Source organism: Wasmannia auropunctata, unplaced genomic scaffold (assembly GCF_000956235.1).
Source record: "Wasmannia auropunctata unplaced genomic scaffold, wasmannia.A_1.0 LD336023.1, whole genome shotgun sequence".
Classification (NCBI taxonomy): Eukaryota; Metazoa; Arthropoda; class Insecta; order Hymenoptera; family Formicidae; genus Wasmannia; species Wasmannia auropunctata.
The window spans coordinates 1,284,550-1,304,896 of NW_012026867.1; the positions used below are offsets into that span (position 1 = coordinate 1,284,550).

Here is a 20,347-nt window from a genome sequence, read left to right on the forward strand (position 1 = left end):
GTATAAGCGAACGGAGCGGAGCGATACGCAGCAGCTACCATATACGAGAGGAGCTCCGTCGGGGACAGTTCGTACGACTTCGTGATGCGGATACGCGTGCACGGTGAGCGGAACTCCTATAACTGGCCGCCGCGCCGCGAGGCCTACGCGCTCCATATATAAATTGAATCGGATAAGGCCTCGCGCGACCGCGAGGATCGGATCGGCGCGCGCGGGCCCCGCTCGTTGTCGGCGAAGCCACTTCCTCGACGCGGCCGTGTCGACCGCGCCGTGACAACAGTATATTCGCGCGAGTCGTCGAGTCAGTATAGTGCCGCCCACCGTCGCTCGCCGCGGCTGGCCGTGACGCCGCGCCGCGTTCGAGGTTTCGGGCGAGCGAAGGCAGGAGAGCGAGACTCTCTCGCGGGGGCTCTCGACGAAAAGCTTCGCGCTGCCGCCGGAACCGGGAGGACGAGGAGCGCACGCGGGCGAGGACGTTACTTTCCCGTGCGCACGTCACGGCGCGCTGCGTCGGCGGATCGGCCCGTTAATCGGCGCGACGCGTGGAAGCGAGACGGAGGATCGAGAGAGAGAGAGAGGGAGAGAGAAAGACGGACTCGCGGCGGAGCACCTGTCAGCGAGCCCGAGGAAACGTGCGCCCGTGTTCGAGGAATAATGCCACGGTGAGGCCGCCGCCGGCGGATTACTCGAGTCTCAACTCCGAAGTCGTCCAGCAGCCGTCGCGCGGCTGCCACCGATAACGCGGCCCTTTAAACGCGCGCTCGCCCGTGCGCAGCGCGCATTCTCCGGGCAGATTCCTCCTCTCTTATTATTATATCACTCCTCTCCTCCTTTCCCCCGTGTGTTATTTGTATATCGATACGCGCGCGCGTACGACATCGCGCCTGCTGGCCGGCCACTGGCCTGCGGTAGCGCACGCGTGATCGCGCTACGTCGGAGAGTCCGCGCGACAGAGATCCGTGTCCGTGACGCGGTGGGACGTTTGCAGGGTGAACACGACGGGGCGACCGCGAGAAGATGCACCGCGACAGCCGATAAACCATCCGGGGTGGGACCTCGTCCTCTCGAGGAGGCCAAGATCGATTCGCTCCGTTCGCACGAGCGGGGAGCGCAGCTCCGCTCCAGCTGGCTCCTCCGTTCGCTGGTCTGCCGTCCGGTATAGGTTAGAACGTGCAGTGATTTACACGACACGCCGTGTCGCCGCTCCTAAGAGTTCAGCTGTTGCGGACCGTCGAATAGAAATGCACCGGCGCAACCGGCATGATCCTCTCGAATCTGATTTCAGATGTCACACTACAGCAGAAGCACCTGCGATCAAAAGGCCGCGGTGATTGACCATGAAAGGAAGTATCAGGAGGACCTGGAGCAGGCCAAGGCCCTCAGTCTGGAGACCCTGGCACTGGAGAAGTACAGGTTGGAGAAGTTGCGATTGGATCTTAGTAACGTGCAGCTCGCGCAAAACAATGTGTGCAATACGAACAGCGTGTCGGAGACGGACAGCTCGCAAGGAGAGAGGTATATATATATACATTTCTGCGCTCGACACTTGCCCGCGTTCTAATCAGCTGTTTTTAACCTTACAAAATTGAAAATACGTTTTACACGGTTTGAGCTCGATAGGAGCGTAACTGTACAATGACAATTAGGTGACTTATTAGGTCTGTTTTTTATAGCTGAACTAGCTACACTAGTTCAGAGTTTATCTTTCTTCTTCCAATGTAGAAAGAGAAAAATAAACTGTGAACTAGTGCAGCAGTTCAGCTACAAAAAACAGACCTATTGTGTTGTATGTGTGTAGATCTCAGTGCAGAAGTCGACCAAGACCGGGAACCATTAACACAAATCAAAAGAGTACTGTAATACTAGCACCGCCACCCCCGATACCGTGTAGAAGAAATTCAACGACTACCGCATCGAGTCAAGGTCCTTCTGCTGATCTGATTAATTTCACGAGCCCCGTGAAGCAGGATAATCTGGCTGAATATTGTTCGGCTCCACCTCCGCCACCACCGTAAATATATTTCTGTAATATAAATATATATCTACAGTTGAGAGACGAGGCAATTTTTCAAAGAAAAAATTCACTTAAGTGCTTGTCTGCACTTATGTGTGAATTTATGTTTTTATAATTATGAATTAATGGATATATATTGAATATGAGTTAATGCCTTAGTATCAAAATATTTTCCATCGTTTTGTATCTTTTCCCTTTCTGGCAAAAGTTGAATTCCTCGATGATAAAACAAGCTGACCATTGAAACAAACTATATGTATTCCATCCATTTTCCGACTTGTCTGTAATTGGAAAAGTGTGTAACAGCGCGTTGCAAAAGAGTCATTTTTTATCAATTACTGGCTATGTAAACATTTAGAAACAGCATTTAACACTTTTGACAATTCTTCAAGTGTTCAAGTTGGATTTTCATCCTATAATGCTTGCAATTCAGCATCCTCATATTTTTTTGGCTGTCCTGAACATTCTTTGTCTTCTGAAATCATCACTTTTGAATCGGTTAAACCAGTCTCCATATGTTCTTTCTGATGGAGCTTGTTCATAAGTTTCAGAAAGCAATCAATGCGCTTCAGTCGCATTTTCTTCAAAATTAAAGTAGTAAAGAAGTACATATTGAAAAAACCACTTATCACTATTTATTTTAAATCGATTAAAAAATGTCACTGTTTTCACAGCAATGAACCTTTGCGCACTAAATTTTAGATGTGATAGATGTCTAACTTTTAAAAGACAATCAACTTTAGCTGCCATAAATCGCTACTTTTGCAGCTGGAGTTATCTCTTGTGAGCGGCAGAAACAAAATTTAACACCTAATGTATTATTTCTACTTTGATTTTGAAGTAAATCATGAAACTTATATATAGCAATTTAAACAATTCTGACAAGTCATTTTTTTTTTATTGAAACCACTGTAGTTTTTTGTCTTTTTTGTGAAAAAGCATGGTTATTAGAAATATTTTGTTACAGAAAAGCACCTGTAGAACCTAAATGGGATACCCATCCGTCATTATTGAAAAAACAATCAAGAGTGTCTCGAAGCAATAGCTCAGTCGGCGCATATCATTCTAGGGACTTCAGGTATCACTCCCTTTCGCCAGGCCCGCGATCTTCCACTGCACCATGCACGCCAGGAACACCGGGAATCAGCCCTATCATGTCAAGAGCTAGTAGCGTTAGCAATAATGTACCTGATATTACACCACAGGTAATAAAGATTTCTACGGAATCCTCCTTGTTCTGAAATGTATTTTCTAAACTCTTATAAGATTATTTCTTTTTTCTTTTTTAATTTTTTTGTGGGTGTATATTAATACTGAGTAGTCTATGTGTGTGTTAAAGCTACTTTTCTTTGCAGCCTGCATGGAAATCTATTATCTTTAAGCATTTTTTCTTCACACAGGTATATCATATCTGAAATTCGGAAGATGCTTATTTTCTTCTTTTTTTTAGCATAATAATTTTTTATATTAAAGATAATTATATATTTTTTTATTTATATTTTCATTTATTATCTTTTAATGAAGGCAAAAATATTTTAAATATATATATTGCTAGTTATTCAAATAAGAAATTTTCATTAATTAATGACGAAAAATCTAGAGAATATTGTCTTGAATATATTTACTTTTTTTTTAGATTCCTCCATTGCCTATGAATTATAGACCAACTGTTACACCTGCCATATGTGCTCCATTTTGTATGGATGATGAACAGTTGAATGTATTAAAAGTGATAGAGAAAAAACCAAATAGCAATCTCATAGATTTGAATAGTTTTGAGCAAACAGAGGACAAAACTAATGTACGTGTTAGCGTACTGGAGGCATTCGATCCGTTACTTATTAAGACTGACAATGGAAATAATTCTGTGCAAGAACATAAAGACGGTAAACTATCAAATTTCATTTTTAAATTATTAATATAGTATAAAATTCTAGCATAAAATAATATACAGTTTGAAAATTTAAAATTCGAACACGTGACTGAAAATACAAGTCCAGCCATTTTGTTATTTCGAATCTATATCTTATCTCATTCTGAATTATATCTCGTTATCATTGAATCACTTTTTTTTGCAGATTCGCAATCGCAAGTTAGTGGCAGTGTATACGATCCATTTGATCCGTTTGATTACATGTATAGCACAAATGAAAGCGTCAACTCCGATCCGGTTTACGCCGCCGTGGAGAAATCTGCAAAATCGCCAGCTGTGTCGCCAGCTGCACTACCTCCACTGCCTCCGCGAAATTCGTCCGCATGGAATACCATAGAGAGACGAAGAACTTCTTTAGATCGTCGAGTAAGTATCGATAAAGATTTCTAACCTTTGATCAACAATTATTACTTTTCTCTCTCTCTCTCTAATATCATTTTCAGCAGAAGCGTCAAACACGATTGTATGAAAATGTAACAGTCATTAAAACTAGATCATCTCTGCATGACTGTGATCTGAAGGCGTTACACAACATGATAAAATCTATACGAAGTTAGTAGATTAAATACACCTTTGTTGCACTTTTAACTTGATTCTTAAGTAATAATCTAAAATAACTTTCAGGCGAATTTCCGTTTAATAATCCTAGTACAAATATTGGATACGTTGTTAGTCCGATAATGGAGAATTTATATCCAGATGGTACAAGTATAAAATTAGTAGTTCATCCACAATTACCTAATAACGAGAAAGATCCTGTATCATCTATTACTTTCACTTGTAATGGTAAGTTTAAAAGAAAATCTTTTTTTATAATAAGATTGCTTTCTCTCTCTCTCTCTCTCTCTCTATGTATTAATATTACTTTAAACATGATGTTTCAGTGAATTGCAGCGTCGAGCACGTTATCCTGAACGTTGCGTGTTCCTTGGAGGATGAAGATACGGTGAATGTAGAAAAGTATTGTTTAAGAGTATGGGGATTAGCCGAGTATCTTGCACCTAACACAACTTTAGCACAATACGAGTACATACATCTATGCATAAAATTAGAAAAAGATATCGAGCTAGCTATAATGAGCAGGGCACAAATTAAACAGTCCATTGCACGAACGGTCAGTATCGTATGTCATACAAACATTATTACAACGTATCGGCGAACAGATTGTTTGAACTGTTATCGTGCTTTTTTTTCCAGCTGCAAGATGATAATTGTGATCAGTCTCTAAAATTAGAAGACATTCTACCAAATGAACCGTCGCAGCCTATTTCATACGACACATTAATTATTTTACTAGGTACATATTTAATACATATGAAAAGAATCTTTTCGTCTATGGCATATTTACACTGCATTTTATTATGTCTATTATAGAAACAGTAGAGAAGGAAATGGAACGCGTAGAAACTGCAGCGTTTCAAATAGCAACCACGAATCAAGGTTCTACCCTATTACCTCAACTTCAACCGCACTGTGTGGTGCAAGCGGTTAAAGCGGTGTGTGCCTTAATGGGAAACATCGAGACGTTCGAGATCACGGAGGCAATTGACAATTTCGTGAACGCTTGCTGCCAATTTCTGCCGCAAGCTCACACGGCTAATATAGAATGTAAGAAGCCGGAGATTATACACGAAGACGGCGATTACGCTGTGGTTACCTTGAGAAAGAAGTTCCCCGATGTGATTGCCTCGCATTGTCATAAAATACGCGATGCTGTTCAAGAGCTCGTCGAGACGTACTGTCATGCGTTCAAGGTCGATTTTCAATTAAATAGCAAGGGAGAATTTCCGACAAGTAAGAAGCCTGATTTTATGACACATATTACACATTTGTGTAAAATTAAATTACGGTATAATCATGATGTATTTTTCCCTTAACAGATACACTGATTGCGACAGAAGTGATCGATACTATTCTGGTGCGCGTTGGAGCTCTGCATAGGCTACCAGCCACGTGGAAACATGACGATTACATTGTGGCAGCTCAAATTTTTCACGGAACCAGACCCGTGGGGAATCCAGTTTTATCGGAACCAATGACGGTCAGCACGAACTTTTATCCAAGGATTTTATTCAATTCATGGTAAGTGTGGGGATGCAGTTACGATGACTATACCCGAGAATGCCGCAATTGGATTTAATAAGAATCACGTAATTTATACCAGGATGGAATTTCGTGGAATAAGCGTGTGTCAAGTACCACGGGAAGCCAGACTTGTGTTGGTTCTCTACGGCCGCACGCTGCAGCCCGCGGAGCACGAGTCCAACTCATCCGCGGAGAATGCGATGCAGAAGGAGGAACTCGGATGGGGTGCTATACAATTCTTCGATTACGACGGGTAAATGACACGATTGTTCACATTTCACGAACTGTTCTTCGCACATTTAGCTTTTTATCTTCGAAATTCTCTTCTAGATACTTTTTCCTTATGCTTTTCGTTGCTTCATATGCACACACTTTTATGTATCTTTTCATTTCAATTCTAGCGTTATGAGCCAAGGGAGTTTTTTTCTGTCCCTCTGGCCAGCCATTGCAGACAAGCGATTAGGCCCGGCACCAGCGCCTGGAATTCACCCTCGTGGCGACACTCATCCCATTGTAGGTGTAGAATTGCCCGATTACGGGGGAAAGGTGTTATTCCCTAATTCCTCGGAGTTGCGAGATTACGACGTGGACTCGTTAGACTTTAATTCGTTGGATCAAAATACGCAGGAGCTGTTATTAGATATTACACAACAAGATACATTCTCGAGGTATGCTGTAACTGATGTGATCAAAAACGTAGGTTAAGTTTGCAAAATGGCGTTTTGTAAAAGTCGATTCTTTTCTCCAGACCGCCTATCGATGAAAGGGAAATTCTGTGGGAGAAAAGGCATTACTTACACGACCGACCTGAAGCTCTGCCGAAAGTATTACTTGCCGCACACAGTTGGGATTGGGCGTGTCTCCCGGACTTACACGCGTCGCTCAGAATTTGGAGTCCCTTGCCTCCGGTGCAAGCGTTACAGTTACTTTTACCATGGTACGTATCGCTACCGATGATTTCTCTATTACAACTTTTGAAGAACCGTTTCGCAGTCATGTTTTCTCCTTTTTTTTTTTACAGCTTTCCAGATATGAAAGTTAGAGAGATGGCAGTTGACTGGATTCGCGAGTTAAGTAATGACGAACTAGTCGATTATCTACCGCAACTACTTCAAGCGATGAAGCATGAGACGTATGAAACATCACCTCTAACTCGATTCTTATTAGAACGTGCCTTACTTTCACCGAGAGTGGCTCATTACGTTTACTGGTTGCTAAATCAAGCGCTGCCGGGACAAAGTCCCCAGGTACAGGTTGGGTGATCAGCATTGGTGACATTAATGCTTACGCACTTGTTTTCAACGCTTACAATTGTGTGATTGCAGATAGAAAATCGCTTTTTTGTATAATGTGTATAATTAAAATGGTAGAGCATTGCTTCATGCGATATACATTATTAATATTAGTATAGAATTTTCTGTTAAATTATAAAGGGCATTTATTTTTTAGAATTCTTCTGAAATTGCCGCGGAAGATGACAAAGCTATCAGTTGTGCTCGGTATCAACGAAGATTGCAATTAATGCTGAGAGCGCTATTGGCAGTTATCGGAGATGCGCTGCGAAAAAGTTTCCTCACCCAACAATTGCTAGTTAAGGTACGTCTTAACGGTATCTTGTTTATTTCAAATGGCCTTGTTCATTTCGAATATACTTTAAGTATATATCATAATCTGTACAGAACCTGCACGAAGTGGCCGAGAATATTAAAATTACGAAGGAATCGTTACGAATGGATACGCTCAAAACTGGTTTGCAAAATATACACTGCCAGTTAATGGAAGATAATGGGACGTGTTTACCATTGTCTCCCAGTAAATTAGTGTTTGGTATCAATGTACAGACATGTGCCTACTTCCCGTCGTTCACTCTCCCGTTGAAAATCAACTTCATCAGTTGTGATAATGTTATAAGCCCGGCAATATTCAAGGTACGTTTTTCAATGGGTAAAAGTGCACCCTGCAAAATGCTATTTTCTTCGAAAGCTTTGAAGAAGCTTGTACAAGCTTGAAGCTATTCACGTACATATCGTACTTTTCATTTTCAGGTTGGCGACGATTTGCAGCAGGACATGTTGACCCTCCAAATGGTACGCATTATGGACAAACTGTGGTTGAAGGAGGGCCTCGATCTGAAAATGGTCACTTTCGCCTGCGTGCCCACCGGCCACAAACGCGGAATGATAGAAATGGTAACGAATGCAGAAACGTTACGGAAGATCCAGGTCGAGTTTGGGCTAACTGGGTCGTTTAAGGATCGGCCGATCGCGGAGTGGCTAGCGAAGCACAATCCATCGGAACTGGAATATGAGAGGGCGGTGGAAAATTTCACCGCTTCTTGCGCCGGCTACAGCGTTGCCACTTACATTTTAGGAATTTGTGATAGGCATAATGATAATATCATGCTAAAGACATCTGGTCACTTGTTTCATATCGACTTTGGAAAGTTTCTTGGTGATGCACAGATGTTTGGAAACTTTAAAAGGTGAGTGTATACCATAATACATTTGCGTTTTATTTATTTCTAAACATGTACTATATTTTAAGTAAGAAAGATTAGAGAGAGATATGTAATCTTAATGTATTACATTTTTAATCAGAGATAGGACGCCATTTGTACTGACGTCTGATATGGCATACGTCATAAATGGTGGTGATAAACCTTCAGCGAAGTTTCATCATTTTGTGGACTTGTGTTGCCAGGCTTTTAATATAGTCCGGAAACATGGAAATCTTATTCTTCATCTTTTTGGACTGGTATGTTTTAAAACATTTTTATACTTGGAGGAAAGATTGATTGCTATGTGATACAATTAATGATTTTAACAATTTCCAATAAGATATATAAAGGCAAATACGTGTACATATTTCTTACACATATTTTCATGAATGCACAAAATAGCTCTCAAATTTTCTTTTCTAAAAGTTACATCTTTCTGTAATTTTCATGCAAAATACGTATAACGATGAGTTATTATTGTGTATTAATTTCTTTTGGATTCCAATAAATTTGTTATGCTAGTAGCTATATACCATAATCTTCGATAAATTTTGTTAACATAATATCTTCAAATTTTTTAGTCAAGATAAATGAATTTTAAGTAGCTCATAATTTACATGACATTGAATACGTCATTTTTGAAAGATATATATATTTTTAGCATGATCAGCTGATGTATGTTTTGAATTACCTATTGTTGTTTCATGTGAATTTTGAGAATAATTAGTTTAGATTAAAATAAATATCTTTTAAATAAAGAAATTTAAGAGTTATGCGGTCTACCGCGTCGCTATGAAAACAATAAAACCACAACGGAAGAACATATCCGTGTGCTTTATCAGAAACCGGACCGCTATCTCACTAAACTATATGCGTAGTTAATTAGTATATTTATCGCCCGCGCTCCCATAATATCGTACGCTGCAGCAGTCTGAGTCAATCATGTTAAGAGTAAAGTACCGTTGGGAATGAGTAAAAAAAAATCGTTGTAAAATTCTGTAGCATTCACGTAAAGCTCGCACAGCGAGAAACCGAGATTTATTCGTTATTTTAATATTCACCGAATAAATCGCAATGGATAATTTAATATCGCGGAAGAATCTTCTCGGTGATCTGCACAAGCAGTGTGTCATAGCGCGAAAGCTGCACGATATCGAGATAAAGGATCATTTAAACAAGGCGAGAATGAACGAGTATACGTCTTCGCAGATGACTTCGTCCGGTATCCCCGGGGTGACCGTGGACGCAGTTAGTTATGTGCAGAAGGCCCTGCTGCCTGGTCAAACAAATCCCGAAGCAGCGGCGACTTTCGCTCGCATGATAGAAAGTTCACTGAAAAGTTGGTTCACGCAATTCAACTTTTTCCTGCATAATCTGGCGCAGATGAGATTCTCAGGAGATCACAGCGAGGGAGAACTGTTATCCTTCATTCCGCGCACGTATACGTGAGTTTTTCATTTTTGCTAAACTTTATACGAGTAAGCACAGCAATGAAACCCTAAAAAATCAGAAATATGACTTTTCCCGATTTCTTCATCAGTAACATCACTAATATATTTTTAAAATAATTGTTGTAGAATGCAGCAGGAAGGCGAGTTAACAAGTGTCCAGGTTCACGGATATCAAAAACGCTACGATCCGGAGAAGTATTACATGTACATATTACGGATACAACGAAAGGGCCAACCGGACCCGACATATCTATTCCGATCGTACAAAGAATTTTGCGAATTCTATCAGAAATTGTGCATACACTTTCCACTTGCTAAAGTAACCAGGTAAATATATATTTTCCTTTTCATATTCCCATCTTTATTTTCGTCTTCTTCTAATGTCCAACACAAATATTGTAAGATTATTGCAATCTTATACGCATATTCATTCTAACGCGAAAGTTATACATGTTCAACATTTCATTATATATACTAAAATACTTTACGTAAACACGTAATATTAACATATTTAATATACATATGATATGCTGCATATTTTTTTCTGCACACATAGTTCAATTATATATCTCAATTTCACAAATTAATGTATAAATGTAATGTATAAATAATAATAAAAGTAAGTAAACGTACATATACAGAAAGATATAAGATAGAAATATTGTGTATATATATATATATAAAATATATATAATATATATATATTATAATATATATTATACATATATATATATAATATATATATAATATATATATATATATAGAACTATATAAAATAGTATATCCGAATCGAGACAAAAATGTCCAGCTTTCGTGCAAAACGTCTTTATATACATGCATTCTGTAACATTTTCTCCTTATTAAATCACTAGCTCGTTATCTGAACAGATAGGACTTTCTGTAACTGGCGTATCATTCTGATCTTTAGTTATCTTGTTTGATTCCTCGTCGCGCTCCCCCGATTGCTCGTTTACATTTGGATCTTTGTTGAAAGTAGGAGGCTCCGTATTTTCAACTGCATGATTATTTATCTTCGATTTTTTATCAGTATCTTTTACCGTCATTTCCTCCAAATCAATAGTTGATGATGTTTGACTCGTAAGATCTGCTTTCGAACGGTCATATTCCGCTGTTTCCTCACTTGATATTGAATCACTTGCGACGGATGGAGGCGCAGCTGAGATTTCCACATCTTTCGGCTCGAAGAATGAAATTTTCCGATACATGCCCGTCATTGTGTCAACTTTAGACGCTTCTTCCTCCATCGATAGACTTGCTCGAAACCAATTTAGACCCATTTCCTTTTAAAATATAATACTAGATTTCTGGAAAACAGTTAATTTCCATTAAAGACTTTCAACTCTTAAATGAAATCTTAAATTATCTATACAGATAACATTGCCGTACTTTTATTGATAGCATTAAAAATATTGTACATCTTTCTTTGAATATTACGAGGATATCAACTTTGTATAAAATTACTTACTCTTGTGAAAAGAAATGATATATTAACAAGTTGCGATTTCTCTTTCGAGAATCAGGTATATCTATTCAACGTAATTTTTGTATCCTAAAAATTATATTATATCTTTTATTTTTCTGTCTCGCAATATTAATTTTCTTTATACATAAAATGATATGCAAAGTTTGCAATTTCTTTTCTTACAATTTTAAAAAATGATTTATATACTTACAATACAGAACTGTGAAGGCAGCTGTCATCACTCGTGCTTATTTTAGAAGAAAAAAAAATATCACGTTTCAGATCGGCTTGATTGAATTAATCACACTATAGCTTTGAGGTGAAAATTGCTCGCGTGTCACGTAGTCACGGACAAAAGCTTTTCGCGTTCGACGCGTATTCGAAAAACGACGCAGAGCGAAGACAATATGTCGTATGAGGCACGAGGAGATATCTTAAACGCAAAAACTCCGCGCGCACAATGTCGTGCCTTTTGATATGTGTTATCTTCAGATCATCTGATATTAAAGTCAGACATATTTAGCAGTCTTAGTCACGCAATGATTAACTGGCGAACGTGGCACAATTCGTTGAACGTTAAACGAACACATTAATTAATGTACGCGACACTCTATTCAGATTAAAACATTTGAGTTTAAGTTCATTCTTTCCCTTGCTACAGTACAAAGAGATCTCACGATGTAGCGCTGCTCAACGCGGCCGTTTCGCCTCTGCTATGTTGTTTATTTGTGAAACGATACCGTCTAACGATACCTATCTTAATCCTTCGAGTGAGGCGCGAATATCACGATGTTTACGAATATGGAAACATCCTGTTCATTCGCAGAATGCGAAAATAAACTTGATCCTCTCTCTATTTGTTTTACAGCTTACCAAGTGGAATTAGCGTGGGGCGTTCTAATATTAAGCAGGTGGCTGATAAACGGCGGGCGGACATAGAAAAGTTTCTCGTGAGTCTGTTTAAAATGGCACCGGAAATATCCCAAAGCGATCTGGTGTACACGTTCTTCCATCCGCTGTTACGAGACCAAAAGAACCCCGATATTCGTTTGCGCAAAGTTAAAGGTATATTTTAATACATTTCAAATTCTCCAAATACATTATTATTATTTGTATGCACTATTTATTAAACGCTCTCTGGATTAAATCCTTTGTTAAACGCAGCAGTATTTATTCATTTGTATTATAGCTAACTTTAAAATTAGACAAAATTTAATCTTAATTGTTACAAAGTATGTATTAAAAATGATAAGAGCAAAATATAATTATTTTAAAAAGCTGTGTTTTGTAAAAATATAATTGATATCGAGCGTTTAAAGTTTATGCAATAAAGCGAAGTAAAACGATGTCACTTTTTTATATGAACAGTGGGAAATAATTGGTGGGCTGAGAAGAGAGTCAGAGACAACATACAGAGTGGTCAGATCAAGTTGGCTCTTCACTACGTTCGCGGCACTTTATCCGTCATGGTTTGCCATGCGCGAGGACTCCCCAAAGTGGCTAATGCTCAAGAGCCAAATACATACGTGAAGGTATATCTCAAGCCCGATCCTACAAAAGCGACGAAACGGAAAACGAAAGTAGTAAAGAAGAATTGTCACCCGTCATTCATGGAGATGGTAAATGACGTCAAGATTTTTACAATAGATTATAAACGCTCAGATAATGGATAAGCGCCAGATGCATTAATCGCTTAATTAGAATTTTAATTTTATAACTAATTTTATAACTCATTTTTTTGCACTAGCTGGAGTATAGAATGCCTCTAGAAGTGATCAGGGAGAGAACGCTTGAAGCAACGATATGGAATCACGATACTCTGCAGGAGAATGAATTTCTCGGTGGTATAAGTCTGCCGCTCGGACGTCTTGACTTGACGAACGAAACTAACGAGTGGTTTCCACTGGGTAATGTACGATGAAGCGAGTATAAAGACTGCCCTGAAATTATACATATAGAGGTCCTTAATGCTCATAGACATTATCGTTAAGATCTAGATGACATCATGTTAGCGCACAATATTATAAAACTTCTTTATTATATGCACATGCCAGGTGCAATAATCACCGTCATCAAGTGTTTTATGATATAAAAATAATTTTTATTTATGTAATTTCGTGCTAGTAGAGCTTCGTTTCTCTTTAACGAAGTAAAGATCCGAAATGGCAAACGCATGAAAAATTGTGTGATATCCGAAAGATAATTATATGACGGAAGGAGAGTCAACTTCTACAATAATTGTTAAAAGAGATAGTATATACATAGAACAGAATCTAAAAAGCATCGAGCCTGCGTAACAAATAGTTCAGGAAAAAAGGAAAATTTTGCAAAAGTTTAGAATTATATATCGCACTTGTGTATATTCCGTTCATATTCAGTATGAATTTAATCGATTTATATTGGAGGTTTACTCTTTTATACAAAATTTTATACACTTATTTATTTTTATCACTTTTTACTGACTAATGATCACCGATTGTAAATAGAATGTACTTTATACCATATAAATATAATAATGAAATTTGTAACAATCTATCGGGTAGTTTTAAAAGTCTCTTTTACACCAAAATAATTATACGGTTCGAGCGAAAGACAATTTTCTATTATAGACGTATATCTATAAAAATAGTATATGCAAGTTGAATTTGATATACAGCATATAGCAGAATCATGTTTCACGAATTTTTACGGTGTTATTTTATTATCTATTAGGAAAGAAATCTACATAAAATTGCCTCTTTTATGTAATGGCCTCATATAATAAACCAATGTATTATTGACGAAACTATGTAAATACGCTATTAAATCTGTGTAATAAATCATTTTTAAATTATCCATTGCGTGTATGTTCTATCACACATTGTTTGAAATTTTTTATATTTTTAAAATTATTTTCATTGCCGACAAGTTCCGAAAATTTTCATTCTTATCTAAAAATTATCTTTTCTGCAGTTAAAAAAGAAAAATATTCAACAATCCGACTTATTCCATATATTTCATAAATAAGTTTTTTTTTATATTTATAATTTTCCGCAAAATCAATTTTACTCTTTATCAATGAAAAGTAGTGCTTATAATTATACACATATAATGTAATTGTAATATCGATGGAACTCTGATGAAATGAAATTCGTAAATACTCCCAGCTGTGGCGCCACTAATACTTTAAATGCCTCAGAGTTCAAAGCAAAATTTAATGGGCCTCGTGGCAGTCGTGGCTTCGTTAAAAAAGAAACTGAGAAGATCCTTATGCAAAGACGAATGTCCATGTGCGTTTAAATGAGCAATAATGCAATAAATATTTGAGAGAAAACGGAAGCAAGATCTCTAATGGCTGGTTTATGTTTAACTTCTTAATCTTACAATTAGTCTTAAAAGTTAACAACAAAGGATGTCATAACGTCGTTTATGTTTTCCTAGTCTTAATATAATTATATGCTTATAGTCTTAATCTTGGTTCTAGAAGATTCCTATCTTTTAACTTTAGTTCTAATTCCTTATAAAAAAGACGTAATGTGCATGCACGTAAAACAAAAAAGAGTAAAATGTCAGACACAGAGTTAATTGAATGTGTTTAATATTTAATATATTTTGAAATAAAAAAAATCCAATTATTTCCACTGTCTATAGTTATCTCATCTTTTATCATCATGTTACAGTTTGCGATTGTTTTTTTTTTTTCTTAAATATGCACGTGCACAGTTTGAAATTCTAGGGAAGGATAAACCAGTTCTTAAGATTAAGTTTTTAATTTTAAAAGATTGCATAAACCTGCAGCTATAAATTCACATTTGGATTTTAATACGTTAACATTTCGGCAACGGACAAATCCAGCCGCGCGCACAAATAAAAACGCTTTTAGAAAATCAATGTAATTTTTATACTTTAAAAGTATGCGTTTATAAACTTTTTAAAGTTTAAAAACTTTTTTCTTATTATAAAGAATAATTTAACACTTTAAAGAAATATAAATGACAAATAAAAGCGTTTTTATTTTTGCACGCGGCTGGATTTGTCCAGTGCCAAAATGTTAATGTATTAAAATTCCAAATATTAATTTATGACTGGTTTATGCAATCTTTCGTTTTAAAATTACTCCTAACTTAATCTTAAGGACTGGTTTATGCTTCCCTAGAATTGTAGATTGTGCATGCGCATATTTAAAAAAATATATATTACAAACTGTAACAATGATAAGTTGTTAAATACAAATTTATGTTACGCCCGTAACATGTATAAAACGTATATAATAATTTCACACGTTCTATCGGCGAAGCGTTAAAAATGCTGTCAATTGGGCGCTTCACGAAGTGTCCTATGTATTATCTGTCGCAAACATAACGCGTCATTTCTCGAGACATCATCTTATCAGCGAGGAAACGCGCGCCAGCGAATTAATTCGCGTGCCAAAAATGGCTTCGCTCGGAAAGCGACGGACGGCCAGACAACACGCATATCCAAGAGGTGTCTTTATAACGTCTTTACGACGTCTTTATAACGTTTTTTGGATATGCATATTGGAGAGGCATCGCCTCTTGTTAAAAAAACCAGCAACTTCTTTCGAAACCTATTCGAAATCGTTATTCCAGATCATTCTAGTCAAATTCAAATCAGTTAGTCATGGTAAAAGGTAACAAATGTTAGGTACCGTTAGTTTTTGCATCGTTTTTCATGCACGTGCAAACGCCACGTCTAAAGCGTGTAACGAAATAAATAGGGCGATACTAAAGCCGACAACCCTTTAGTTCCCAAAATTTTTTGTCCTTTTTTTGTGTATATATAACTTTCTTTCCCTACATAAATCTCGAGCGAAGCTAAAGCTGGCAAAAAAAAACAAACGAAAAAAATGCAGAACATTTACCTGCCCTGAATGTGATGCGTGTCGACGGGAGGTCGTCGCGCCGAGTTTAAGAAGTATCGTCTTGCTAAAGTGACTAAATCTGAACCGCGAAAAACACGAACGTGCCGGATGTTTTCACCGAAGCAAATCCGGCAAGGTCTTAAAAGTTTCCGAAAAGGATCAATCCTTCATTGCAATAAATAAACTTATATCCGAAGCCCGATTTTTACGTTTGGTTTTGTGAATGCACGCATGCAGCCTATTTCTAACAATCACAACAATCGCGCACAGAAAAGTAGATCGAATCGTTCTTTTGATGCACAATCGTTTTAGCGCGCGATTGTTCTCATTGTGTGTCGTCATTTTATGTCTTGTTAACTACTTAACACTTTTGTAATTCATAAACTTATTATTCTACAGAATTTAATAAGATTCCTATTCGCTTCAAAAGTTATGAAATTATAAACGTGTCAATTTAATTGTGATATTACGTAGTACAAATTCAATTTAGAGCTGCTTCAAGATTGACAAAAATATTTGGCGCACAGTTTACCTGAACTGAAAAGAATGGAATTATCTGAATTGTAAGATTCACACAAAAAATATTATTAAGCACTATAAGATCTGCTTTAGATCTGCATTTCTTGTTTGATGAAATTATTATGTCTGTTTTATAAAGTATGAAATGTTATATAAAATATATAAAATATTAACGATTTAGGCTCAATAAATTAAATTAAAACAATGGACAATCAAGGGCAAATAAACCAAAGGCAAAGTCTCTACTGAGAATTTTAATTTTAATGAAATTCTATGTCTCTATGTTTTATTAATTGACTATAATTTGTATATTGATCCAATGAATATGGCTTAATTGAAGCCGAAACGTCTGGATCCGATTTAAATAGAATTGTTTTTTGGCTACCAATAACTCGCCTTTGGCTCATTTGCCCTTGATTGTCCATTGTTTTAATATAAAATATTATTTTAATATAAAGTCTATATTATATACTATATAATGTTTTTTTATTCATTTTGTACCTACTTCATATTATTTGTAATCTTGTCGGATGACAGTATAAAGGAGTAAGAGGAGAGCAGAAAAAAAAACTGTTTTTATCGGGGCTGGGCCTGTTCCTGGTGGTCCTCTTAATGAATAATTTTCTAGTAAATATCCTGCAACACACGCGGAACTTCGTAGGAATGAGATAGAGCCGCTATTCGAGACGCCGTCGTAAATATTATGCAATCGCAATTAATAGCTCTCGTGTGTGCTTACCGAGATATCGTACACGCGCGATCGTGCGACAACTGTGACACATATGACATAGCACATACCATAGACAGTTTTGTACGTATAAAATTACGTTTATTCGTTTAGTTCATCTTTTCGACAGCGTTGAGTTTCGAAGTACGTAGAGTTTTGCAAATATTATTTCAAATATGTATATAAAAAAAAGAAAATGTTGTGTTGATTTTTTTTAATACCTCCAGTGTGCGTTACGTATACTTTGATGCGCAGTATTTATTTAAAAAGTTCTGTCACTTTTTAGATTGAAATTTAAAAATTTCAAAGGCAATTTCACCCATGTTTTAAATGTTTCCCCAAGATAATTAGTGATACATCCGTTAATTCCGCTTAAGTAGTTCTTTAATAATATTAAGTATATACATCTCGCAACTTTTCATTTTGGTCGAAAAATAGCCTTAATTTAGCATCCTCCTTATTTTAACATGGTCAAATTAGTAAAATGTAAAATACAAAAAAGAATCTTCAAAGTCTTTTTACGCGCTCCTACCATTTCTATTTCCTCCATTTTTTAATTCAGCCGTTTATATCTTTAATCACATTTGAGGTAAAATCTGGCAATTTCCCGGTTATGTTATTACGCGTTTCCAGGATCTAATGTTATGCTCGCCGATTAAACGTTTGAACTTCCGACCGGCCATAATGCCGGTGCAAAAGCTTCCCGCGGCCCTCGAGGCCGTAGGGCTTTTAGGTACTAATTTTATGTAAAGTTATGAGACGTTGCGGCGCGCTCCAATGTGCCATCATGTTTCCCGCAGGTGCTATAATCGAGAGGTTGCGCTTCACACAGCCGCCGCGCTGTAATATAACTAAATATTCTGACTCTAGAAATTCTGACTCTTTTGGAGATGATTTCGACGAAAATAAACCACGGTACTTTCAAGCTCCGTGAAAAATTAATATGTAGATGAAAAGTGAAACGTATAAAATCAAAAGCGTCAAGATATTTTAAGATCGCGCATTCGAGCAAAATTTAATTGTTATAAGATATGTACACGGAGAAAAATAATTTAAATTGAAAGGAATTAAGGTTTTCAAGAATAAATCAGTAACAAAATATAACAAAGTAATGTCAACGCGAACCAAACCGGATATTCAATCTTTCAACAATGTAATGGAAAAGATTAATATAGTATAACAATTTTTTTTCCAAACGGATAACCATTATAATAATATTTCACTGATGTTTTCATTGACAATAATATATTAATATGTTCATTAAAACAAGCCAAAAATTCTAATTCTCTTGTGTCATTTCCACTTAAAACTTTCTCTGTACAGATGTGTACTTTGTAAATAATATGCATAAGCGCAACATTCAATTCATTACAATATATTCATTTTTCCACTATGGCAAGAGCTTATTAGTTTTAAAAAACAATCATAAAATTTTCAATTTTGAATATCCAATTCTTATTCAAATTGATTAAAAATCTAAAAATGGCAAATAATAAAATTATAATATAAAAGAACATTGTATAAGAAATTACTTAGAATCCATTTAATACGACTCCAATTTGTCGAAAGCTTCTTTTGTGCAATTATAGGATCATCAAGAACACATGCGCATTTTATCGCTTCTTAAACAATTAATAAAATTATCTTTCTTAGGATCTTCTTCGTATCTAATTTTTTGAAAAAGCGGTTTCAATATGCTCAGTATCGTTTCCTAAATATAACAAAATAATATTTTTATTGATTAAGCTGTAGAAAAGTAGTTGAGAAATATTTGTATAATTATGAAGATTTAATTAAATTTTTTTGTTTAAAAAAGTGAAACATTATTATAATGTTCAGTTAAATTCGGCTAAAAATGATCAATTTCTTTAGACTATTATATATATATTTCATTCTGCGATAATATAAATGAATAAAAGTAGCAAATATACTTTCATGATTCATATTAAGCCGTTGATTCTAAACCAAATTTCAACAATTTTAATTATAAAATATAATTCTATCTATATCTATAAAATCTATATCTATAAAACTTTAATAAAATTAATATTTATTTACGTATAATAAGAAAATAAATTAATTCTCTAATAAAAATTCAATGTAATAATATAATTTCTACATGAAATTAATTTCTGTTTGCATTTTTGTTAAATAGATTTAAAATTTGAAGAATGACTAATGTTTAACAATAACAAATATTAATGTAATTAAAACATTATTTTATAATTTTGCATATTTATCTTAAATTTCTACAGTAATTAACAAAATATTTTTACCTTGAAATGAATACTTTCATCGCGCGGCTTTGGGGCTAATCACTAATGGCATTACAATTGTGATACGATCGTTCCTTATCGCAGTTACGCAGTTGCATGCCTCTCTTTGCTTTCTATTTTGAAATGTTTATTGTTTTATAAAAAAGTGCTATTTTACTAACAATAAGTGTAATCACGTATCAATAAAAAAATATATTTATAATAATGTTGTTAGTAATTTTTTTACAATGTATAAAATATATATTTCAGATTATGTCTTTATTTAAATTTAATTTAACATCAAATTTAAATTTTGCGCAATAAATATTTTTTATTTTGGATTTTTTTAATTATCTAAATGTAAAATTTTAAAAGATAACATTATGAATTGGACAGTTTAAGGAAAGCTGATTTAATTGGCAGTCTATTTTGTTAATAGTTTCACACACACACACACACACACACACGCACACGCACACGCACACGCACACACACACACGCACACGCACACGTCTGAACTCC

At 36.1% G+C, this 20,347-nt stretch overlaps 3 protein-coding genes across 10 annotated transcripts in view; 1 reads left to right on the forward strand and 2 right to left on the reverse strand.

Annotated features, from left to right (window-relative positions):
- LOC105452989 overlaps nt 1–20,347 on the reverse strand; it is a 67,812-nt gene that overhangs the window by 20,338 nt on the left and 27,127 nt on the right. The gene's annotated exons all lie outside the window — the stretch shown is intronic.
- LOC105452986 (phosphatidylinositol 4-phosphate 3-kinase C2 domain-containing subunit beta) lies at nt 7–14,296 on the forward strand. Of its 6 annotated transcripts, none has more exons than XM_011694599.1 (26): nt 7–103; nt 1,286–1,515; nt 1,799–2,011; nt 2,982–3,219; nt 3,370–3,414; nt 3,651–3,900; nt 4,093–4,313; nt 4,391–4,499; nt 4,572–4,733; nt 4,832–5,061; nt 5,145–5,244; nt 5,322–5,741; nt 5,828–6,029; nt 6,112–6,285; nt 6,434–6,700; nt 6,781–6,969; nt 7,054–7,279; nt 7,482–7,628; nt 7,712–7,960; nt 8,078–8,514; nt 8,630–8,786; nt 9,739–9,974; nt 10,107–10,307; nt 12,332–12,528; nt 12,832–13,082; nt 13,211–14,296. In XM_011694599.1, the coding sequence occupies exons 2-26, from the start codon at nt 1,286–1,288 to the stop codon at nt 13,382–13,384; spliced, it is 5,325 nt and encodes a 1,774-aa protein (XP_011692901.1). In that variant the 5' UTR covers nt 7–103; the 3' UTR covers nt 13,385–14,296. The 6 variants fall into 6 exon arrangements, with proteins under 6 accessions (XP_011692901.1, XP_011692904.1, XP_011692902.1 ...); XM_011694602.1 differs by having other exon boundaries at nt 3,084–3,219; nt 7,054–7,285; XM_011694597.1 differs by lacking the exon at nt 7–103 and adding an exon at nt 590–662 and having other exon boundaries at nt 7,054–7,285.
- On the reverse strand, nt 10,733–12,319 carry LOC105452985. 2 transcript variants are annotated; one of them, XM_011694594.1, is made up of 3 exons: nt 11,675–12,319; nt 11,467–11,550; nt 10,733–11,305 (listed from the first exon to the last, which is right to left on the reverse strand). In XM_011694594.1, exon 3 carries the CDS (start codon nt 11,276–11,278, stop codon nt 10,841–10,843), a length of 438 nt encoding a protein of 145 aa, XP_011692896.1. In that variant the 5' UTR covers nt 11,279–11,305; nt 11,467–11,550; nt 11,675–12,319; the 3' UTR covers nt 10,733–10,840. The 2 variants fall into 2 exon arrangements, with proteins under 2 accessions (XP_011692896.1, XP_011692897.1); XM_011694595.1 differs by lacking the exon at nt 11,467–11,550.